General features: G+C 37.3%; 1 protein-coding gene across 3 annotated transcripts; it reads right to left on the reverse strand.

The window, feature by feature from the left end:
* On the reverse strand, window positions 1–26,218 carry emsy (EMSY transcriptional repressor, BRCA2 interacting). 3 transcript variants are annotated; one of them, XM_073829751.1, is made up of 21 exons: window positions 26,165–26,218; window positions 25,423–25,491; window positions 24,633–24,738; window positions 24,443–24,542; window positions 22,509–22,583; window positions 22,218–22,393; window positions 19,953–20,114; window positions 19,609–19,868; window positions 17,841–18,075; window positions 16,165–16,380; window positions 15,799–15,948; window positions 14,704–14,877; window positions 14,467–14,603; window positions 14,218–14,394; window positions 10,930–11,125; window positions 9,698–9,862; window positions 9,464–9,622; window positions 8,026–8,162; window positions 5,592–6,011; window positions 3,325–3,675; window positions 1–2,188 (listed from the first exon to the last, which is right to left on the reverse strand). In XM_073829751.1, exons 3-21 carry the CDS (start codon window positions 24,733–24,735, stop codon window positions 2,000–2,002), a joined length of 3,582 nt encoding a protein of 1,193 aa, XP_073685852.1. In that variant the 5' UTR covers window positions 24,736–24,738; window positions 25,423–25,491; window positions 26,165–26,218; the 3' UTR covers window positions 1–1,999. The 3 variants fall into 3 exon arrangements, with proteins under 3 accessions (XP_073685852.1, XP_073685851.1, XP_073685850.1); XM_073829750.1 differs by having other exon boundaries at window positions 1–2,176; window positions 9,464–9,862; XM_073829749.1 differs by having other exon boundaries at window positions 9,464–9,862.
* Window positions 26,219–26,370: the final 152 nt, after the last annotated feature.

A 26,370-nucleotide genomic window follows, 5' to 3' on the forward strand; every position in this document is an offset into this window, starting at 1 on the left:
TGAGGGGGGCACTTAAATGTAAGTGCTATGGATTTAATGGCACAATCAGTATCAAATGAAACAGAAGTTGACCTGGATAACGACACTATTGTCTGCAGTAAAACACCTGAAACTCAATGTGCTTTCCTGCCAAAATGAAACGACACGAACGACAGGAGTGAAATCGCTATGTGATTATTCAAATAAAGGCGCATCCCAGAGGAGCGCGCTCCGATCCGTAAGGACAGCAGGAAAGTCCCAGCGTCCCCCTGGCGTCTCTGTCCACTTGACAGAACCGGAATCCACCCAGAAACACCGGCGCCATCAAAACCCCCCGGTCCCACGCTCACGCCCAGCGCACGTTTGTTTCCATCACAATGAGGAGTCGCAGAGAAACGGCCTTTAGAATGGCTCTGGTACTTTCCACACACAACACAGAGTCTGTCCGCAGCACATGCTCAGTGTCAGGTGTGTGAGAGCGCACCTGCGGACACGCCCGTAACCCGAGAGCCGCTCACCTGTGCAAACGCACGCACAATCACCACACAACAGAGCTTTGTTGTAAAGTTTATAGAGGTAAAATGCTGAGCGTTACATCCATCGAGCACAAACCAGACTCAAATGAGACACTGCTTTACATGAGCGGGGCACGGTCAAGTCAAACGCTATTTACACCAATCGGAGAGCAGAACACAAGCGGAGGCGGAGTCACAGAAATGTCATCATCATCTGGAAGGTTCCAGTCCATCAGCTCTACTTAAAACTATAAATTAAAGGGACAGTTCAGACAAAAATTATCGTTCTGTCATCATTTACTTTTTTGGTATCCATTGATTTCCAAAGTATTTTCTTAAAAATATACACTGGCGCTCAAAAGTTTTTAATGCTTTTTAAAAGACTTTTCTGCTCATCAGGGCTGTGTTCATTTGATTAAACATACAGACAAATGTAATATTCTGGAATGTTAATGCAATTTAAAAAAGTGGGTTTTTATTTTAATATAGTTTAAAATATAATTTATTTCTGTGATGCAAAGCTGATTTTTTTTTAGCATCATCACTTCAGTCTTCAGTGTCACATGATCCTTCAGAAATCATTCTAATATACTGATTTATTATCGGCTTAATATTAATTTTTGAAACTTTGGATACTTTTTCAGGATTCTTTGATCAATAAAACGTTAAAAAAACAGCTTTTATATAAAATAGAAAACTTTCGTAACAATAAACACCTCGTTTCTCGTCTCTCTTAGAAAGGAATTAATGCTTTTATTTGATAAAAAGTGATTGTGAAGAATTATATTGTGAGAAAATATTTATATTTTGAATAAATTGTGTTCTTTTTAGCTTTTTATTAATCAAAGAATCCTGAAAAACATCACAGGTTTTCAACAGTGGTAATAAATCAGTATATTAGAATGATTTCGGAAGGATCTGCAGTAATGATGCTGAAAATGCAGGTTTGCATCACAGAAATAAATTACATTTTATAGTATATTCAAATAAAAAACTGTTTTTTCGAATTGCAATATTTTATAAAATTACTGTTTTTCAGTATTTTTGATCCAAATTTTTTTTTTCAGTTTTTTAACAAACATTAAAAATCTTACTGATCCCAAACTTTTGAAAGGCAGTGTATATTTAATTATTGATTTATTATTTTTACAAAAAGGACATTTTTAGGACCCTATGAAATAGGGTTGTGTTCAACCATTTACTCAAAATATTTTTGACTATGCAAGTCAATGGCTGTTTCTTCACTAACATTCTACGAAACATCATCTTTAGTGTTTTGTGCACACAGGATTGATCAGTAAATGAAGACCGAATGATCATTTTGGGTGAACTGTCCCTTTAAGTAGAAATCAACACAAACGTTCCTGTCGTTCCGCCAGGAATCAGATTCTCCATAAAGTAAGGTTTCGCTCTAAAGCACAAACTCACTGCATGATTCTCTATACAGCCGTGATGAAGCACAAACAGAAGGTCTCTCTCCTCTGAAATAATTAAATCCACACGCTTCACTGTGATTGGTCGGCCATGGGGCTGGCCGCCGCCCCCTCGTCGTTGCTGCTGTCCACTTCCTGTTCCATGGCGGCCTCCTCGTCCAGGCGCTGGCTGGTGTAGTCGGTGATCTCCAGGAATCCGCTGGGCTCCACCACTACGTTAGACTGGCTGGAGTCGGGCATGATGGAGTACTGCGGGATCACCTGACCGCACAGACATGATTTCAGACAGAATTATGGAATTGACTTCATTTATCTGGGCCTGTATTCACAAAACATTTGATCTTAGCACTAAGAGTTCTCCTAAATAGCAGTTAAAGTTTTTAGCTAAGAGTTTTCTCTTAAAACCTATTCACAAAGCTGCTGAGACAAACTTTACTAATAAATAGAAAGAAGTCTTAAGGTAAGAGTAAGGGGCGGGGTTGAGCTCATTACTATGGATGATGTCAGCATGCTCATTAACTATGCACACTGTGATTGGCTGAGAGGGGAAGGGTCTCTGTCAGAGATTTATTCATAAAATATTGTAGATATAATGTTGCCACGAATGTCAGTTAGTGTCAATAATTAAACACGTATATGTTCAGCTAATCGTCAGCCTCTTGCATGTGTGCTTCTGTAAACAATTAGCAGATATGCGCACAAACAACATTTTAATTGACCGACTAGAATAATAACGGCAGATAGACATGCAAACGTAAAAGGAAACCGAAATGGACTCAAGAACAGCTTCTTACCCAACCTGTTAATGAAAACAAGGATATAATCAAAGGAAAATTTGGAGTATGGATAACCTTCAAAACCAAAAAAGATGCGTTGGAAAACGTGTGCCATTACAATTTTTTTTTGTTTTTATTGGTTACAATAGAAATTGTATTAGTTTTAATGGTAACCGTAATGATGCCTGATAATTGGTCACCTTCTATTGGTGGCTTGTTAAAACCACTAAATCTTAATGGAATATGTGCCAAAAACAGTACAGGAATGTTGATAGTTTGTAATATTTGTAATGGTATTTGTAGTGGAAACAATTAGCATTTCTGTGATAATTGTTTGTTTTTTCTTCAGCAGAGAGGATAGGCCTAGTTTGTGATTAGGTTTTATTGACATAGGAGTCCTCTTCACTACTCCTAATGTTTCCCAGATTAAGGAGCCAGTTTTAGCACTAAAATGCTTTGTGAAATACTCTTAGAGCAAAAATTAAGGAGTCCTGAATTTAGGACTGACACGCCCATTATTTGTAAGATTTTCTTCTAAATTGGCAAGTTATGAGCTACTTTTAGCCTTAAGATGTTTTGTGAATACAGGCCCAGATCTGCTACACAAAGTGAAAGACGCACCTGTATGATGTCCAGGTCTTTGCTCTTGACGCGGCTGAAGGGCCCGTGAGCGAGCGTCTGTTTGGAGCTGCTGATGAGCGGCGAGGCGGTGGGCGTTTTGGTCAGCGGGCCGCAGTCGCTGGATGAGTCCACCACCATGGGCTCCACGCTGGGGTCGATCTCTGCCTCCATCATGGAGATCTTCAGGATGTCGGAGACGGAGGAGGTCTTCTCTGCCGGCGTCAGACTGGAGCTGGGCTCCGGCTGGAGCTTGACGGACGCCTCGCCGCTGCTGGACACGGGTGGACACTGATGACTGCCGAACGTGATCTTGGTGACGGCTGCGCCCTGCGTGATGATCGGCTGCTGCACCTGAGACACACACAGAGAATGTTAACTATGACCATCACACTCATTAAACCATCACTCTGACTCAAACACAACATCATAACAACAATGACGTTTTAATTATCATTCTACATTTTTAAAAATAGAATACAATGACAGAGGAGAGCGATTTGACAATTAAACAAAGTTAAACAAAGTTAAGCAATTAAAGTTATTATCCACACACGTGAACGCTAATATAGTCAGGGTTCTTTCTAGTTATCATGAGTTGAAGTTTTATTTATCATTATAATTATCATAGTAGTTAACAATATAGTTATCATTATAGTCATCATTACAGTTATTGTTACAGCTATAATCAGTTATCGTTAGTTGTCATAGTTATCAATAAATCATTATAGCTATCATCACAGTTATTGTTGTAGTTATCGTCATAGTTACCATCAGTTATCTTTATAGTTATCACAGATATCATCAGTTATCATTATAGTTATCGTCAGTTATCGTTAAAGCTATCATCAGTTATTGTTATAATTATCATCACAGTTATCGTTATAGCTATCATCACAGTTATTGTTGTCGTTATTGTCATAGTTATCATCAGTTATCTTTATAGTTATCACAGTTATCGTTATAATTGTCATCAGTTATCATTATAGTTATCGTCAGTTATCGTTATAGCTATCATCACAGTTATTGTTATAGTTATCACAGTTGTCATTATGCTTATCACAGTTATCGTTATAATTATCGTAAGTTATCGTTGTAGTTATCAGTTATCATTATAGTTATCACAGTTATTGTTATAATTATCACCAGTTATTGTTAGTTATCACAGTTATCGTTATAGTTATCACCGTTATAGTTATCACAGTTATCGTTATCATTATAGTTATCACTGTTATTGTTTTAGTTATCATCACAGTTATCAAAATAGTTATCACAGTTATCGTTATCATTATAGTTATCATCACTGTTATTGTTTTAGTTATCATCACAGTTATAGATATTGCTGTAGTTATCATTATAGTTATCGTTATAACTATCATCAGTTATCGCTATAGTTATTGCCATAGTTATCATCACAGTTATCATTATTGCTATAATTATCATCACAGTTACTGTTATAGTTATTGTTATAGATATCGTCACTGTTGTTATAATTATCACAGTTATCGTTATAACTATCTTCACAGTTATCGCTATAGTTATTGTTATAGATATCGTCACTGTTGTTATAATTATCACAGTTATCGTTATAACTATCTTCACAGTTATCGCTATAGTTATTGTTATAGATATCGTCACTGTTGTTATAATTATCACAGTTATCGTTATAACTATCATCACAGTTATCGCTATAGTTATTACCATAGTTATCATCACAGTTATCATTATTGCTATAATTATCATCACAGTTACTGTTATAGTTATTGTTATAGATATCGTCACTGTTGTTATAATTATCACAGTTATCGTTATAATTATCACAGTTATCGTTATAACTATCATCACAGTTATCGCTATAGTTATTACCATAGTTATCATCACAGTTATCATTATTTCTATAATTATCATCACAGTTACTGTTATAGTTATTGTTATAGATATCGTCACTGTTGTTATAATTATCACAGTTATCGTTATAACTATCATCACAGTTATCGCTATAGTTATAGTAGTTATAGTATAGTATCGATTGTTATAGTTATCATAATTATCGTTATCATCACAGTTATCATTCTACTTCTCATCATAGTTATCATCACAGTCATCATTATTGATGAAAAACAATTAATAAACTAAATAAAAATGTTAAAATAAAATAAATAATTTTAAAAATACAACTAAAAATGAAACGCTTTATTTGTTTAGATGCATGTCATGTGACCCATCAATTCAATTGTGAGTGCATCTGAAACACACAGCGCTGGTCTCACCTGGCTGCTGCTGGGCGTCTTGCTGGAGCCCACGGGGTGATGCGCCTGCAGCGGCGGCGGCTGTGACAGCTGTGTGTGTGTGTTGGGCCTGTGGTGTGAGGAGGGCGCCTGCTGCAGTTTGGGCAGCTGCGGTGTGTGTGGAGGGTTGGAGGAGACGAGCGCCGCCGCAGGCTGAGGGCCAGCAGATGCAGACGCAGCTACTCTCTGAATGGTGACTCTGGCCGTGAGCGGCTCCGCCCTCTTAGAGGAAGTGGGCGTGTCGGACGGGCCGGACGCAGGTTTGGGCGGAGGACTGCGGTGCTGCTGAGACGAACGGTAGAACAGACCCGTCTGAGGATCCAGAGTGTCGCCCTCTAACTCGCCCTCCTCCACCACCATCTGCTCCTGCAGCGGCTTCACCTGCGGCACGCACGCCTCCACCTGCGCACACACACACACACACACACACACACCCCTTCAACACTACAGCATTTAAAGCATATTTGTGACCCTGGAGCACAGAACCAGTCATAAGTAGCACGGGTATATTTGTAGCAATAGCCAACAGTATACTGTACGGGTGTATTTTTCTTTTATGACAAAGTCAAATGTTCCATTAAGATATTTAGTCAATGTTCTACCGTAATTATATCAAAACTTATTTTTTGATTAGTAATACGCATTGTTGAGATTTTCATTTGGACAACTTTAAAGGCACCCTCAGATTGCTGATTTTCACACTGTAAAGCTTATTTATTCAGCTTTTGGTGTGATATGTGACCCTGGACCACAAAACCAGTCTTAAGTCGCTGGGGTATATTTGTAGCAATAGCCAAAAATACATTGTATGGGTCAAAATTATTGATTTTTCTTTTATATCAAAAATCATTAGGAAATTAAGTAAAGATCATGTTACATTAAGATTTTTTGTAAAATTCCTACTGTAAACCTATCCAAATGTAATTTTTGATTAGTTATATGCATTGTTAAGAACTTAATTTGGACAACTTTAAAGGTGATTTTCTCAGTCTTTTGATTTTTTTGCACCCTCAGATTTTCAAATAGATGTATCTCAGCCAAATATTGTTCTATCCTAACAAACCATACATCAATAGAAAGCTTATTTATTGAGCTTTCATATGATGTATATATCTCAGTTTTGTCAAATTTAACCTTATGACTGGTTTTGTGGTCCAGGGTCACATTTGACACCAGAATTGGGTTTAGTTGACATTCAATTGCATAAACTTGGCTAGTAAGATGGTAAACAGCTTCCTCTACTGCTCATAAGTTGTCTTTACACAGTTAAGAGGCTGCTCTGTGCCTGCTTAAAACTAAAAGTTGCAATGCTAAATAAAATCCAAACTAAATGATGTTGCTCTAACCTACCTCAGGTCCTCATAAATAAAAAGCAGCATCAGAACAGCTTTTTTTATTGTCACGCTTGAGCGTTTAAGTTTTCATTTAGCATATGTGACCCTAGACCACAAAACCAGTCGTAAGGGTCATTTTTTTTAAAATTGAGATTTATACATCATCTTAAAGCTGAATAAATAAGCTTGTTAGGATAGGACAATATTTGAAACTTGAAACAATTTGAAAATCTAAAATATTGAAAAAAATAAATAAATCAAAATATTGAGAAAATCTCTTTTAAAGTTGTCCAAATGAAGTTCTTAGCAATGCATATTACCTTTTGGTATATTTATGGTAGGAAACTTACAAAATATCTTCATGGAACATGATCTTAATATCCTAATGATATTTGGCATAAAAGAAAAAATTATCATTTTGACCCATACAAAGTATTTTCGGCTATTGTTACAAATATACCCATGATACTAAAGACTGGTTTTGTGGTTCAGGGTCATATATATATATATATATATATATATATATTTTTTTTTTTTTTTTTTTTTTTTTGAAGATATAGAGATAGATAGATAGAATTATAATTGTATTGTTGCAATATAATGTAATTATTATTATGAGTATATAATCAATGTTGTTGTTATATAAAATTATAAAATAAAATACAGTTCAAAAGTGTTAAAGTGATTTTATTATTGATTTATTTGTTTATATAATTGTAATAAATAATAATAATAATATTAACTGCTATTAGACTAAAGGCCACTGCACACTGAGTCATAAAAAAATCGGATCAGGTTCGATTTTCTCTGTTTTCGTATTCGTAACAAGCATTTTGATAGGAAAGGATGACTAATATTAAAAAAAATGCATACAAAAGTTTCAGAGTGTGTAATGACCTTAACTATCTGTTTATCAATAAATAATGCCCATACAGTTTCAAGGCTGGTAAAAATATTCTCTTGTGGCATTACTGTCGCAGTTTTTAGATGCATTCCTTTTTCAAGGAAATCTAGGTAATGCATTTCTGTCCGGTCAGATGCAGTGGAAATCAGTGACACAAACATGACTGTGTGGTTCTGACCTGTTGTGTGGCGTGTCCTGATGCGGCGGTGCTGCTCTTGGCTGTGGTTGGCACTGCTGATGGTGGACAGGACACTGCCTGAATCTGGCTGCTGGACGCAGCAACGTCTCCTGTGATCACAGCCTTACACACTTTACCTGAAACCGCACAGCAGCAACATTTCAAAACCAAATTTTCAAAGCAGCATCCTGTTTGTTTCCTTTATTTTACGAAAGCACAAAGTTTTGTTTTTATTGTGAATGCACACAAATAAAAGGAATATTTAAAGTAGTTTCGAATACTGTCTTATTCTTATATGGCAGAGTGTTGTAAGTTGTTTCCACTTTTATAACGGGGGGAAAAAAAAAAAAAAAATCAAGAAATCAAGAAATCATCATAATAAAACACAGTGGGCCAAACTTCTCCTCACTCCACAACAAATCCTTTAAATTTAACAGTAGAACAGCTTTTCTTTTCTAAAACTAAAGCCAAAATGATTTAATTTTGTACTTTTTTTTTTACAAAATTAATCAAGTATAACTTTCAACATACTAAAGGAACATCAAATTAAGATTTTTATATCTGAAAGCTAACTTGTCCTTTTCTTACCATATATGTGACCCTGGACCACAAAACCAGTCATAAGGTTAAATTTTACAAAACTGAGTTGTATATATCATATGAAAGCTCAATAGATACGCTTTCTATTGATGTATGGTTTGTTAGGATAGAACAATATTTGGCTGAGACACATCTGTTTGAAAATCTAGAATCTAATGGTGCAAAAAATCAAAATACTGAGAAAATCACCTTTAAAGTTGTCCAAATTAAGTTCTTAACAATGCATATTACTAACCAAAAATTACATTTGGATATATTTATAGTAGGAATTTTACAAAAAATCTTCATGGAACATGATCTTTACTTAATTTCCTAATGATTTTTGGCATAAAAGAAAAATCAATAATTTTGACCCATGCAATGTATTTTTGGCTATTGCTACAAACATACCCCAGCGACTTAAGACTGGTTTTGTGCTCCAGGGTCACATATAAGATAATTGTAAATACAAGCCCCTTTTCTCGACAAAAAATGTTTCAAAAACTCGCTATAGAGTATATGCGCAGAAAAAGATTCAACACATGACAAATTGTATCGATAAATGGCATTTCCATCAACTATATTGTTACAAATTTTAAAACACTAAATATTTTTTCGCAAAAAACATCCTTGGCTAATGACGTCCAATGTACTTTGTTTCCACACAATGGAACTTAATAGGGACCCACAGCTGTGGGGTTAAACATAGGTTTGGAATAACTTGATGGGGAGTAAATAATAGCAGGAGTTTCATTTTTGATGAACTATCACGTCAAAACTCTCAAAATAAATCTCAGATAGATGGGGCATGCATTTATGACGGGTTGAGATGTGTTCTAGTGTGAGATGTTGATTTTACCGATGGGGATGTATTCGGTGACGGCGTCCGTCTCTCCCGCGCTCTGACCCGACGGCTCCGGTGACTGTCTCCTCTCCGCCGCCGTCACCGGGATCGGCACTGCCATCTGGCTTAAGTCGATGGTGTGTTGCCGCGGTTTGGCGTCGCTCTTCTCTTTTACTGCAACATGACACACACGTGTTAATGCACCGGGAACCTGGCAGAGGCGCTCAGACAAGCGACTCAGACACACACCGCTGGTCTGCTGCAGCTCCAGCAGAGCTTTGATGGTGGATGTGGCCGACTGAGACTCTCCCGTCACGTCCTGGTAAATGATGGTGGGACTCGCTTCCACTGACACCTCCTGCTCCGTCCACTCCTGCCCTCTGGAGGTGATGACGTGCACCACGGGCTGAGAGTCTGAACACAGAGACAGCCCTGCTGAAAAAACCAGCTAAAACCAGCCTAGGCTGGTTGGCTGGTCTTAGCTGGTTTAAGCTGGAAATGGCTGGTTTTAGCTGGTCTCCCAGCCTGGCCAGGCTGGTCAGGCTGGTTTTAGCTGGTGGTTTCCCAGCCTGACCAGCTAAGACCAGCCTGACCAGCCTGGCCAGGCTAGAAAAATGGCCAAAACCCCTCTAAAACCAGCCTGCCTCCCAGCTATGACCAGCTAAAACCAGCCAACCAGCCAACCAGCCTAGGCTGGTTTTAGCTGGTTTTTTCACCAGGGAGATGCTTACAGACAGATTTATGACTAAATAATGCTGAACACAAAGGAAGGTGGTTCCCATTGATTCCATAGTATGGAAAAAATCTCCTCTTTTGTGTTCAGCACAAGAAAAGAAACTCAACTTGAGGGAGAGCAAATGATGACAGAATGAGCATTTTTGGATAAAACAGGGTTTCTGCAGGATTTTTAAGCTCAAATTTAAGACCTGCACAAACAAAATTAATACCATATGTGACCCTGGACCACAAAACCAGTCATAAGGTTAAATTTTACAAAACTGAGATGTATATATAATATCAGAGCTCTGTAAATAAGCTTTCTATTGATGTATGGTTTGTTAGGATAGGATAATATTTGGCTGAGATACATCTGTTTGAAAATCTGAAATCTAAGGGTGCAAAAAATCAAAAGACTGAGAAAATCACCTTTAAAGTTGTCCAAATTAAGTTCTTAGCAATGCATATTACTAATCAAAAATTACATTTTGATATGTTTACAGTAGGAATTTCACAAAAATATTCATGGAACATGATCTTTACTTAATATCCTAATGATTTTTGGCATAAAAGAAAAATCAATAATTTTGACCCATGCAATGTATTTTTGGCTATTGCTACAAATATACCCCAGCCACTTAAGACTGGTTTTGTGGTCCAGGGTCACATATAAGAGTTTTTAAGATTTTTTAAGACCCCAAAGACACATTGATTCATAAGCAGATGAGATGCATTAGTGAAGCCCATGACTTGTGTGTGCTGACCATGAGTGCTGTCAGATGACACTGGGCTGCCCTCTGTATATGTGTGAGAGTCGTCCTTTGGCGCTCCCTCCTGGCCAGATCCGGCGGCGGATTCCACGCTGCGTGTGACCTGCTGCAGCGTCTCTGTGACCAGCTGACGGGTCTGTTCACTCACCACCGCTGTCTGAAACGCCATAGGCTTGGGCTTGATGAGCACCTGAGCACATAACGTCAACATTACAGATCATTAATAGTCATTATAAACACTGCGTGACCAATCACAAACACCACAATAAACATAATTCAAGTGAGTTTGGCTGCACAAACATTGTTTACATCAGCAGTACACAGCTGCTGCTTCTCTGTTTTTACTTTATTTTTGATTTATTGTCTTGTATTGCATACCTAAATATTATAATACCTTATAAAATGTTAAATATGAACTGACTGTGAGCTGTGAGGTTGTTCACCAATGGTTTCTGTTTCTGCTGAAGCCGTTAGTCCACATTATTTCAACTGATTTCAAAATAATCATGTTTAACAGCATTATATACTAACTCCAGGGGTTCACAGACAAGGCTTAAACCTAGTCCTGGATTAAAATGTAAATCCGAGCTGTTTCAACTGAAATAAAATTGCACTGATTGATCCTAAAGTATATCAGTGCCTTTGTTTTGTCTCCAGATGCACACCGGTAATGTTTTTTTCTAAGCACGTTTATAAATATTACGTAAATGTCCTAATTGAACTATGGCCTAATCCTGGTTTAGTCTAAGCCCAGTCTGTGAAACCGGGCCTTAATGTTGTATATTTGATAATACATTTATTTCATTTACATATTATGTGCTTATTAAAAATAGTCTTTTATTGTACTAAACTGGCATATTTAAAGTCTGCTAAATTGGAAATAATGATGCACTTTAAATGTGCTGAAATCCAACTAAAGATATGCTATATTTGATTGTGCTAAAGTGGAACTATACTTAAGGTACACTTTTGTATTTCGCATTTCAAGACCAATAATATTTAAAGATCATACAGTAGTGGCATTAAAACATATTTTAGGCTCAATATTAAGAAAGAAAATAGCACTCTAAATAACGTTTACTTACAATTTTTATTTCAGTAAGTCTTGAGTGATATCTCAGCGAATATGTTTATTGACTTGAACTTTACTTAAAATGCCTTTATTTTATACTATTATTTTTTTTTTTACTACAGAAAAAATCCCCACCAATCAGAGACCTGAAACGAGCAAAATATCTTAACACACTTTTCTTACATATTCATATTCAAGTTTTCTCCCTTATTTAGGTCACTAATTTCAGTTTTTTCTTTTTGGCTGATTTTTACATCCTTTTTCTGCTTCAGATCAGATCAAAGTTGTGAATGCTGTGATTCTCCTACTAGCTGGTTGATCTGGTTGATCTGGTTCATGGCTTATAACATCAAACAAAGACTTTTTTAGCATCCCTATGGGAAAACTGAATGGAAAAAAACTTCTAGAACCAATGCTGCTGAAAAAGAGTCAAGGTCATGACCTCTGCCTTCAATTATTTTAGGTTCATTGAGATACTATTACAGTTCAAATGCATTTGAGTATTTCTGTTTTTCATTGAGTTTTAGTCATTTTGGAGTGTGTTTTTATCTTAATTAATTTTTGGATTCATTTTATCTATTAAATTATGAATTTTTTAATGTTTCCATTGTGGGGTTTTTTTGCATTTTATTTCACTTTTTAGTAGTTTCAGTTTTGTTTTAAGTTGTTTTAGTACATTTATTATATTTATAAGTTTCATTTTGTTTTATCTATCCAAGTCTAGCAATTAGAATCATGTTAGTGACATGCTAATCAGGCTAAAAACATTCTAGTAACTTGCTAATCATGCTAACAACAGGCTACTGATGCTAACATCATGCTAGTGACATTCTAATCATGCTAGCATCAGGCTAATCATGCTAACAACAGGCTGCTAATGCTAACATCATGCTAGTGACATTCTAATCATGCTAGTAACTGGCTAATCTTGCTAGTAATGCTAACATGCTACTGGCATTCTAATCATGCTAGCTACACATTAGTAACATGCTAATCATGTTAGAAACAAGCTAGAAACATGCTAACAACATGCTAATTATGTTAAAACCATGCTAATGCCTTGCTAATCATGATAAGCTAACAACATGTTAATGCTGCTAACAACACACTATTGATATGTTAATCATGTTACAAATATACTAACAACATGCTAATCATGCTAGAAAAATGCTAGCAACATGCTAATAATGCTAACAACATGGTAGTAACTTGCTAATCATGCTAGCTATATGCTAGTAACGTTAACTAAGTTAGAAAGATGCTAGCAACATGCTAATCGTGCTAGCTACTTGCTAGAAACATGTTAAATAAGTTAAAAACATGCTAGCAACATGCTAATCGTGCTAGCTACTTGCTTGTAACATGTTAAATAAGTTAGAAACATGCTATCAACAAGCTAATCATGCTAGCTACTTGCTAGAAACATGTTAAATAAGTTAGAAACATGCTAGCAACATGCTAATCGTGCTAGCTACTTGCTAGAAACATGTTAAATAAGTTAGAAACATGTTAGCAACATGCTAATCATGCTAGCTACTTGCTAGAAACATGTTAAATAAGTTAGAAACATGCTAGCAACATGCTAATCATGCTAGCTACTTGCTAGTAACATGTTAAATAAGTTAAAAACATGGTAACAACATGCTAATCATGCTAGCTACTTGCTAGAAACATGTTAAATAAGTTAAAAACATGCTAGCAACATGCTAATCATGCTAGCTACTTGCTAGTAACATGTTAAATAAGTTAGAAACATGCTAGCAACATGCTAATCATGCTAACTACTTGCTAGTAACATGTTAAATAAGTTAGAAACATGCTAGCAACATGCTAATCATGTTAGCTACTTGTTAGAAACATTTTAAATAAGTTAGAAACATGCTAGCAACAAGCTAATCATGCTAGCTACTTGCTAGAAACATGTTAAATAAGTTAGAAACATGCTAGCAACATGCTAATCATGCTAGCTACTTGCTAAAAACATGCTAGTACATTCAAGCTTCAAAACTACTTTAAACTTTGTTTTTTTTGGACTGAAAACCATAAAATTTCTACAATTTTTAAAACTTAAAAAGTTAAACTTTTTCACACTTTCTGATCAGACTTTTTCAAGACAACTTATTTTATCTAGTTGATGTAGTTTTATTGTATTTCAGGTAACAGAAGTGTTTTTTAAATGCGCTTTGTGTTTGTAGTAGGCGGCGTCTGACCTGTGTTTTGCCCTGCTGTCCGTAGACGATCTTGGTGGGGATGATTTTAGTGGTGGTGGACGGCTGGACTCCTGCGCCGAGGCTCTTGGGCTGCGTGACGATCATCTTAGTGATGGGCCTGGATGCGGTGATGATGGCGGGCTTGGCTCCGGGGACGGCCTGCAGGGTCTTCTCTCCCTGACACAAACACACGTCATCAATCACCAAAACACACATCAGCCACACACTCACGAGCGGCACAATCCTCACCCCCGCGTTCAGCAGCGTCGTCACCACGTTCTTCCCCGGCAGACCCTGGATGGTGGTCCCTTTGCCGGTGGTCTTCTGCACCACGATGACGTTGGGTTTGGAGGTCATGGGGATGGTGGTGATCTTAGTGGTGGTTCCTGTCAAACCAGTTACAGTCAGAATCACACACAAGACTCAGTGTACTCAGCCACGCTCTGGTGTCTTAATCTTTTTTCATCTAGTGTTTCCTACTCTTACCAGACACCATGTTGGTGGTGAGGATCTTCCCGCCCAGTGTGGCTAGAGATTTGGGCACGACTGTGATGATGCTGCCGCTGGTGGTTTTGACGTACGTGGCTCCGGCGGGAGATGTGGCCACACGTGCACCGAGAGCAGGACTGACGGACGGCCGCGTGTACGTCGCCTGAGTGCCTGAAACACACGCCACACGAGTTCAGCACAGGAAAACTTGTGCACTGATTCATAACTTTTAGGAATGTTCTCCATATAGTGGACTTCTATGGTGCCCTGAGTTTGAACTTCCAAAATGCAGTTTCAATGCAGCTTCAAAGAGCTCTAAACGATCCCAGGTCTTATCTAATGAAACAATCAGTTATTTTCTATAAAAATGTACAATTTATATACTTTTTAACCTCAAATGCTTATTTTGTCCAGCTCTGTGATGCATTCTCTGTATGTGGTTAAAGACATCGCTGCAGAAGTACCGACCCAGTGTTTACAAAGTGAACATGCAAGGAAGATCAAACGCCCTTCACAAAAAAAAGGTAAAACAGCGATGTAGGATGATTTTGAAGTTGGAGGAGTAAATTAGATTTTAAAACGGTTAAATAAGTGTATAAAAAAAAAATCAGATCTCGATTGCCGAAAATCACATTGTGTTTGATGCACTGATAACTCAACTTAATCAAAAAAAAAAAAACTTCACTGGATATTTTCATAATTTCTCAAGCAAGATGTTATTGTCAACATGCAAGTATTTAAAAAAAGTATATAATTGCTTTGAATAATAACAGAAAAAAAACATGTACATATATATATGTGTGTGGCTTGTGTCAATTTAAAAAGGAATAAATAGGGTTGCTCTCAAAAAAAAATTGAAAACCACTGGTTTAGAGTCCTTTGAAGCTGCATTTAAACTGCATTTTGGAAGTTCAAACTCAGGGCACCTTAGAAGTCCACTATATGGAGAACACTCCTGAAATGTTTTCCTCAAAAAACATAATTTCTTTACGACTGAAGAAAAAAAGACATGCATTTCTTGGATGACAAGGAGGTGAGTAAATTGTCAGTAAATGTTTGTTCTGTGTGTGATCTAATCCTTTAACCCTGTACCTGTGGGAGTGGACACCAGTTTGGTGGTCATGATGGCGCCGTTGCTGCTGACCACCATGATGGGTGCGGAGCTGCTGCTGGGCAGAGCGGCGCTGGAGGGTTTGGGTAAGATCTTACTGGGCTGCATCTGCTGCGTGATGATCTTCACTCCTGCACACACACATGCAAAATCAATGCATGGCTAGTTTTATTTTTATTTGCTTTTATTAGCTCAAACAAAATAAAATCGTAAAAAATATATATCTAACGGCGACTTGTCAGATGAAAATTATGAATGCTATTCCACATGTAAAAAATGACTGCTGACGTGTGAATGAACACAACTGCAAGCATGTTGTTTTTATTTCTGCCGTCACATGTGCTCACCAGACTCCTGTTTGATCTGAATAGTGGGTTTGACTCCAGCGGCGGCGCTCTGAGGAGAGGAGATGGCCGTGGCCTGCAGACCTTTAGGAGACGCAGTCTGAACCGCCGTCTGCTGCTGCGCTTTGGGAATCTGCAGGATCTGAGACGGAGAGCTGACCAGAGCCTTGGGCGACGGCAGACGGGTGGAGGCCACCTTCACGGCCGCGGACGACCCGCCTGAACCAAACACACACATGTGAGCACGCTAGCGGCGTCACACTAGGGCTGTCAAAAAACTACATTCGAATTTTGCATTTAAATATCATCAAAATTCTAATTATATTTGATTTAAGTGAATAATTTCAGTTTGGATTAAAAAAAAAAAGATTTTGGCTTCTCTCCTGAGGGTGCAGAGCAAAATACGTTTATTCAAAGCAAAAAAATAACATGACTATCTGTGAAAAAAAAGTGCATAATGTTTGAAATAACGTTTATAAATCAATTATAATTAATTAAGTTGCTTAAGGCGAGACACTGCAGGTGAATAGGGTAAATAAAATGTACTGATAGTTTTCAGCTTACTTACTCACTTGATTGATTACATTAATAATTGCAAACATTTTTTGTATTACAAGTTTTCTCAAATGTTAGGTTTAAATATTTAATGAAATATGCACTAACTAGCATACATTTCTAGTATAAAAATCTAAACACTGGATGAAGTCAGTTTCAAAATTCTTGTTTAATTTTTTTTGACATATTAGAGTCAGATGTTTTAACTGAGGGGATTTTGAGTATCTTGTTTTGTCACGTCATAATTCAGAAAAAACATTATATTTTGCAATTTTTGGGTAATAAAAAAATGCAAATTCTATATGAACAAATCCCTCTGTAAAAACCTTCAGGATATAGACAGGAACACAAATGTAAAGTGTGGTGTGTGTAAGTGCTGCTGAAGTGGAGATTTACGGCTCAGTGTAGAAGAAAAAACTAAATGTCTTTAAACATATGTATTGTAATTGAACTCTATTGACACAAATAGATAAAGTGCTATAAAAGAAAGACTTAACAGTGTATTTTGGATGCTTTCTTTCCACTAGTCTGGAAAACACTTTATGAAAAACCAAAAAGGCCTAAAATCTTCCAAAAAACTTTTTGCCCGCAGTGTCTGCCCTTAAACAACTATAAACAAAACAGCATCATGAACTATTTTCATTTATAAAATGAGATGCAGTCGGATGGAAGAAAAAAAATTCCATAAAGTCTCAAGATGTTTTTTTTTTTCAAAATTGAACTTGTATTATTTTACACGGCTTTCTAAAGATGTCTCGTGCGCGAGACGCTTGTGCAACGGTGATAGATGTCCTTCTAGAAAAATGTGTGAAATAATGCGCTTCAGTTTTGACAAACAAAATGTTCTCCGCATCTTTTCCGCGATAATTAAATGAACAACGCAGCAGCGCGCATCTAGTGGCTTCAATTGGACAGGCTGATGTGAACATTATAATGCAACCTCAATTGCATCATCAATCTGGTGCACCACTGATAATGCTGCCTCCTTAAAGCAGACCTAAATTTCGAATGCAACATTTTTGCATTTGAATGTGGCTTTTTATTTCAAAATTGGACGAATATTCAAAATGTAAAAAAACATTTTGACAGCTCTATGTTACGCTTACACACTGAAACACACTGACCCTGTGCGATGGTGGACATGACCACTGAAGGCGTGGAGGACACTACGGTGGTGACAGCGACAGGACTGGGCCCCGGGGCCGCGCTGGAGCCGGCGGAGATCACCATGGTCTGTTTCTGGTTGGACGCGGTGAGCGCGGCGCTCGACACCAGCTTGGACACGGCTGCGTAGTTGTGCGACTTGGACAAGATGTTTGGCACGAAGTTGGAGCTGGGAGACGTCGTCACGATTATCACCTGCAGCACAGACAGAGTTCAAACATCTGATTCAATGCATTCAAGGAACATTCAAGCATTTGTGGCTGGGTTTTTGATGTTATTAAGTCTATTCTGCTCACTAGGGCTGTATTTGTTTGATAAAAATGCAGTACAAATTGCTAAATATTTTTTATAATTTAAAATATCTGTTTTCTATGAGAATATCTGTTAAACTGTAATTTATTCTTGTGGTCAAAGCTGAATTTTCAGCATCATTACTCCAGTCTACAGCGTCACATGAACCTTCAGAAATCATTCAAATATAGCGATTTGTTGCTCAACAAACATTTCTGATTATTATCAAAGTTGAAAACAGCTCTGCTGCACACTATTTGGGTGGAAACTGATACACTTTATTTTTCAGGAGTTACAGTTGCATAGGAAGTTCAAAAGAACAGCATTCATTTGAAATAGAAACATTTTGTAACATTATAAATATAATGTATCCTTTATGAATAAAAGTATTAATAAATTAGCAAGTAATGCATTTAGTAGCATCCTTAAATGAAAGTAATAAAAATAAAAATTAAAAGTAAAAAATTCTTACTGACCCCAAACTTTTGAAAGCTGGTGTGTTTCCAAATTTTATGTCAACACTTCAGTAACAAAGATTAGTTTCATTTATGATGTTTTTAAAACTTAACTTTTTTATTTACCTTTTTTTGTATTATTGTTATTATTCCATTTTTAGTAAAAGTTTTAATAATTTTGTAGTGTGATTTTGTCTTTATAATTTGTCTATATTAAAAACTACAATTTACTGCATTTTATTTAATTTCTTAATTTATATTTATTTTTAGTTGTTTTAGTATATTAATTAAACATTATACATTTATTTTCCATTACATCGTTTTCCTTTTTTAATGTCTATATAGTGTTTTCTAAATGTTATTTAATGCAGTAAAAACTTTATTTTTACAATTTAATACTTGTTAAACTGTTATTTATTTCTGTAATCAAAGCTTCATTACTTCAGTCTTCAGTGTCACATGATCCTTCAGAAATCATTCACACTCAAAAACCTCTGAATATCCTCAACTCTTGATCTGCTATTTTGGTATGAATGTTTGTTATTTGTCTAATTTTATTTATTTGTGACCCTGGAGCACAAAACCAGTCTTAAGTAGCAACGGTATATTTGTAGCAGTAGCCAAAAATACATTGTATGGGTCAATTTATTTTTATTTTATGCCAAAAATCATTAGGATATTAAATAAAGATCAAGTTCCAAGAAGATATTTTGTAAACTTCCTACCATAAATATATCGAAACTTAATTTTTGATTAGTAATTTGCATTGCTAAGAACTTTATTTTAGCAACTTTAAAGGCGATTTTCTCAATATTTATTTTTTGCACCCTCAGACCGTAGATTTTCAAATCCTAACAAAACATACATCAATGGAAAGCTTATTCCCTTTATTGTGGTGTTATTGGAGGAATAAGCATCCTAATGACAGGAAAGAAGCACAGGATTGTAGGAATGTGACAGGAAGGAAGGAAGCGTGCCTGACCTTCTGTGTGGTGGTGTTGGTGGTCTGGGTGGAGGGTTTGGTGAAGGTGATCTTCACCGGTGACATGTGTGGCGGCAGCGAGTTGGCGATGCTCTGCATCAGGTTGCTCATCTTCGGGCTGCCGCTCACCGGAACCGTTATGGTTTTGGAAATGGGCGTGACCACTTTAGGCACCTCCTTCAGCAGCACAGGGGAGGAGCTGGACGAGTTAGTTCTCCGCCTCTTACGGGGTTTCTCATCCTCATCGGAGCAGCTCACACCTGACAGACAGAACGAGACGTTACACACTGAGAGACAAGAGCATGGTGTGTGTGTGTGTGTGTGTGTGTGTGTTTGAGACGTACTCTTGACGTAGACCGTACTCCCGCTGGGCAGCACCACCACGTTGGAGGCGGGGCTCGCAGGTCGAGGTGATTTAATGGTCGCTGCTGCACTGCTGCTGCTGCTGGGAGCCGACGCACTGGGAGGAGTGGAGGTGGTGCTGGTGTAGGAGTAACACACAACCACTGCAAAAAGAATAATAAAAAAAAAAGTTATTATTAACATGTTATTAACATAACCTAGTACTACGAGAATGAAGTCGGAATACTAAGAGAATAAAGTCGGAATACTAGGAGAATAAAGTCGAAATACTACGAGAGTAAAGTCGGAATACTAGGAGAATAAAGTCAGAATACTATGAGAATGAAGTCGGAATACAAAATACTACGAGAATAAAGTCAAAATACTACGAGAATAAAGTCGGAATACTTCGAGAATAAAGTCGGAATACTACGAGAATAAAGTCAAAATACAAAATACTAGGAGAATAAAGTCGGAATACTAGGAGAATAAAGTCGGAATACTTCGAGAATAAAGTCGGAATACTATGAGAATAAAGTCAAAATACAAAATACTAGGAGAATAAAGTCGGAATACTAGGAGAATAAAGTCGGAATACTTCGAGAATAAAGTCGGAATACTTCGAGAATAAATTCGGAATACTATGAGAATGAAGTCGGAATACTACGAGAATACAGTCGGAATACTAGGAGAATAAAGACGAAATACTAGGAGAATAAAGTCGGAATACTTCGAGAATACAGTCGGAATACTAGGAGAATAAAGTCGAAATACTAGGAGAATAAAGTCGGAATACTTCAAGAATAAAGTCGGAATACTTCGAGAATAAATTCGGAATACTATGAGAATGAAGTCGGAATACTACGAGAATGAAGTCGGAATACTATGAGAATAAAGTCGAAATACTAGGAGAATAAAGTCGGAATACTTCGAGAATAAAGTCGGAATACTTCGAGAATGAAGTCGGAATACTACGACAATGAAGTCGGAATACTACAAGAATGAAGTCGGAATACTACAAGAATGAAGTCGGAATACAAAATACTACGAGAATAAAGTCAAAATACTACGAGAATAAAGTCGGAATACTACGAGAATTAAGTCAGAATACTAGGAGAATAGAGTCGGAATACAAAATACTACGAGAATGAAGTCGGAATACTACAAGAATGAAGTCGGAATACAAAATACTACGAGAATAAAGTCAAAATACTACGAGAATAAAGTCGGAATACTACGAGAATGAAGTCGGAATACTATGAGAATGAAGTCGGAATACTGCGAGAGTAAAGTCGGAATACTAAGAGAATTAAGTCAGAATACTAGGAGAACAGAGTCGGAATACTAAGAGAATTAAGTCAGAATACTAGGAGAATAGAGTCGGAATACAAAATACTACGAGAATAAAGTCAAAATACTACGAGAATAAAGTCGGAATACAAAATACTACGAGAATAAAGTCAAAATACTACGAGAATAAAGTCGGAATACTACGAGAATTAAGTCAGAATACTAGGAGAATAGAGTCGGAATACTACGAGAATGAAGTCGGAATACTACTAGAATGAAGTCGGAATACTACAAGAATGAAGTCGGAATACAAAATACTACGAGAATAAAGTCAAAATACTACGAGAATAAAGTCGGAATACTACGAGAATTAAGTCAGAATACTAGGAGAATAGAGTCGGAATACAAAATACTACGAGAATAAAGTCAAAATACAAAATACTACGAGAATAAAGTCGGAATACTACGAGAATAAAGTCGGAATACTACGAGAGTAAAGTCAGAATACAAAACAACTTTACAACTTTCTTCTCCTAGTATTCCGACTTTATTCTCGAAGTATTCCGACTTTATTCTCGAAGTATTCCGACTTTATTCTCCTAGTATTCCGACTTTATTCTCCTAGTATTCCGACTTTATTCTCAAAGTATTCCGACTTTATTCTCAAAGTATTCCGACTTTATTCTCCTAGTATTCCGACTTTATTCTCCTAGTATTCCGACTTTATTCTCCTAGTATTCCGACTTTATTCTCGAAGTATTCCGACTTTATTCTCGAAGTATTTTGTATTTTGACTTTATTCTCGTAGTATTCCGACTTTATTCTCGAAGTATTTCGACTTTATTCTCATACTCTTAGATTTTGTACATTTTTTAATGTGGTACTAAAACGCTGTCATACAAAACAGATTACAAAGAAATATACAAAAACTAAAAATATAAAAATAATTATTATAAATAACTTGTGTTACTCTGTACCTTCTTTGTTGGCGGTTTCAGCGGGCAGCTGCAGTGAGGAGTTCTGGTGTGCGGTGGCATTGGCTACTGCATTGGCCATCACAGTGAAGGCCGTCTGAGGAACCAGTCTGGGCATGAGAGGAACCAGCCGACGGCCCTCGATGGACCACTCAGACGAGCTGTTGGGCCCCGACATGCTGCAGGAACAGACGATCAACACAACTGTGTTTATTCAGCAATCAGCTGCAGTGCTTCACTAAAGCACTAGTGTAGTCACGACAGGTTAATTTGACTAGAACGGATGAGACTCACTGATAAGCGATGGTGGTCAGACGTTCATCGTTCACGGCTCTGCGCACCTCCGCTCGATGACGCTCTGTCGAGATACTATCAGAACAAACCACATTACACTCTCAATATCAGCACAAAATACCACACTAACAACTATTACACGCATATCCAACTTACATATACTCACATTAACCCAGATATATTAATAACGCATCTGGATGATTGTTTATATTGTCTTCAAATGTAAACTATCCTAGTGTTCAGCTCTAAACTATGGAAGCCTGCTTTCAACAATGAATAAAAAAAAGGCAATATCACTTTTAATATCACAATTCTGAATTTTTCCCCTTGCGATTGCTACTTTTCAATTTTACAGGTATTGTGAAATAAATTCTAAGACTTTCAAGGACTTTTCAAGCATTATTTTTGACCATTTTTAAGGATTTCAATCAGAGATCTCACTTATGTGTTCTATTTCAAATTATAAAAAAGAGAAACAGATAAATAAAAAATATACTAATAAAAAATGGCAAAAATAAAATGAAGCACATGCAAAGTATTACTACTAAAGTATTACAAAGCCCATAGGCCAGAACTTATTTCTATCTGCTGCCTGCTGATTGGACGTTAAAAAATGTGGGTGTGGCATTCAACAGTGGAGGCGGGTCTAAATGTGAGCTTGCAGTAGATTGTAATAAAGGGGCAGGGTTTAATCAGACAAAAAACAATCCAAACCCAAACATTTGACTTTAATGAATAGTTCACTTCCAAATTGAAAAGGTACAGATAATTTACTTACCCCTTCGTCTTCCAAGATGATTTCATTTTCTCCTCCAACTTCAAAATCATCCTGCATCACTGTTTTCCCTTTTTTTTGTAAAGGGCGGTTTATCTTCTTCGCACGTTCACTTTGTAAACACTGGCTCTGTACTTCTGCAGCGATGGAGGACGATTTTGAAGTTGAGATGGGAGTTTTTTTTACATACCCTAACTGTCTCGAACCAGAGTGCACAAAGTTGACAAGAGCTAAACCGAACGAGCATTTGAGGTTAAAAAGTATATCAATTGTACATTTTAACAACCGATCGTTTCACTAGATAAGACCCTTATTCCTAGGCTGGTATTGTTTAGAGCAGGGATGCACTGAAATGAAAATTACTGACCAAAGCTGGACAAAACTGAACACGGTTTTCCAAAATGTGCTTTTTACAGTTTTGTCTTGCTTTTCAAAAAAGAAAAATCAATTACAAAACAACAACTTAAAAATATTTACTTAACACTAACCATTTTTATCATTCTAGTAGACATTATAGCCTACCAACAAAGCACAATTTAACTACGTCAAATAATATTCTTTGGCCATTTTTAAGAGCCCCTTCTTGAATCAGGCATGTGTTTTTAATGTACAAATAAATGCAGCCTTGCTGACCAAAGGAGAATGTTAGAATAAATGTAGTAATAGAGCTGCTGGAATGATTTAAGCAAGATAGAGGGTCGCAAAGCGAATGTGAAAGTGCCGTTTCACCCTGTTATGAGTTGATGAACCACTGACACAAGTTCGGAAACATTATTTTAAGGTAAAAAAAAACTCTTTAGTGTTGCTTTAAATGCTTCCACAATGACCACATGTTTGCTGCATTAGTGCGCGCCTCCATTTGATCCCATCACCTCATTGTTCGCTATCATTTGTTATTTTGTTTGCCAAACATTCAGTGCATCACTAGTTTAGAGTCCTTTGAAGCTGCATTTAAACTGCATTTTGGAAGTTCAAACTCAGGGCACCATAGAAGTCCACTATATGGAGAGAAATCCTGAAAATGTGTTCCTCAAAAACAGAATTTCTTCACGACTGAAGAAAGAAAGACACGAACATCTTGGATGACAACGGGGTAAATTATCTGTAAATTTTGTTCTGGAAGTGAACTAAACCTTTAAAAATGAAACGTGTGTGGCACCTCAACACTCGAGTGAGTTCTCCCAGCAGCTCCTTCTTGTCTTTGGTGAGATCTCCTTGAGCGCGCAGAGCGCTGATCACGCCGGCGTACGCTTCCAGCTCTGAACACACAAACACACGACACATGAACTCTTGATCAGAACACACTGCACAAACGTTTGATGTGGATGAAGCGGTTCAGTGAGTCTCACCCAGTTTGCGCAGGATTCGTTTGCATTCATCTCTGCTGAGGTCGAGCAGCGTGGGCCAAACCACCGGCATGCTGCCCGCCAACGGCTTCTCCTGCTGAATCATCAACTACACACACACCAGTCATTATCATCATTACATGACACACAACAAACACAAACACTGCAGATCATACTGTATATGACACAGCACATTAAAAGAAGTTCATGCAAAAGTGAAAATGTGCACATTCTCAGGTCATCCAAGATTAGAATGAGTTAGTTTCTTCATTAGATTTGGAGAAATGTAATGTCTCAGCAATGGATCCTCTGGAGTGAATGGGTGCCGTCAGAATGAGAGTCCAAACAGCTGATAAAAACATCACAATAACCCACTCCAGTGCATCAGTTAACATCTGGAGAAGACAAAAGCTTCAACGTTCAGACCCGTTTAATCTTTTACATGGTGCTTGATCTGTGCAGATTTCTCTCCAGATTCAGACCAGATTACTTTTCCGCTGGAGAAAGCGTTATTATGCATTGCGGAAATGTATTTTCGTTAAAAACGTCTTGATGGACTTATTTCAGATTTTGATCAAGATGTTAACTGAGTGGGTTATTGTGGATTATTGTGATGTTTTCATCAGCCATTGGGACTCTCATTCTGACGGCACCCATTCACTCCAGAGGATCCGTTGGTGAGACGGTGATGGAATCACACATTTATATAAATCTGATGAACAAACAAACTCATCTACATCTGGGATGAGCGCATTTTTAGCTTTGTCTGAACTAGTCTGTTAAACACACTCACCTCTGACAGACGCGAATGATGCTGCAAACTCTCTCTGGATCTCTAAGAGCCAATGATCTTCAAGAAATCCTTCATCACAGACAAGGAAAACATCGTCACAGCCATTTAATCTAATGGTTAAGATCATGAAAACAGTTTTGGCACATTTATGGAAACTAATATACAACAAGACAAAACAAAACAACATAGAAATGACGTCACTTTCGTTTAACAACACATTTTTGCATATCAAAGCCCCGCCCAGTTCTGCATAAATTATGAGCTCGTTCCAGGTGTTTTGATTGACGTGTTGAACCGCTAGATTCTGACAGTTTAAACAGCTGGTTATTAATGCGATCAGCTGAGATCTGCGTTTATTCTGTTCTGATGTGAGTTTGTGATGGATATCGTCTGATCTGAATAACAGCGTTTATTTAGATCTGACTTTCACATATGATGGAGTCGAATCAATTCAATCGCGATAAACCACACAGCAGAATAACAGAAAACAGTGTTTATTAAACACTAACGCTTGTGAAGTGCTATTTTTCCGTCGTGGGTTTTTTATTCAGTGTGTTGTGTGCAGAAAATTAGCTTTAGCCTTTAGCTTCTCTGGAGTTTCACTCATTGCACACACAAACACAAACCCGAGCCGCTGCTCTCACGACCGAATTGAGTAAGCGTGTGAAAACTCGACTGATCACCAGTACAGACATCGCTGTGTCATTTATAATGCCAGCTGTGTGCTTAAATTTGCACTTACCTTTGGTTCTGCACAGTCCTTCAGCTCCGCCATGTTTATCCGACGCCAAAACACTCGGGCCGCACTCACAGCTGCCCGCGGGAAAAGCCCGAAACTATGAAAGAAAACAGAAAAGCTAAATAACTCCCAAGGGACTATACGTGTTGATAGATGCTAATGCATTTTAACGCGAATTTAAAGAATGTTAGTCAGTACAAAATAAACAT

The sequence above is a fragment of the Garra rufa genome, chromosome 23 (genome assembly GCF_049309525.1).
Source record: "Garra rufa chromosome 23, GarRuf1.0, whole genome shotgun sequence".
Taxonomy (NCBI): domain Eukaryota; kingdom Metazoa; phylum Chordata; class Actinopteri; order Cypriniformes; family Cyprinidae; genus Garra; species Garra rufa.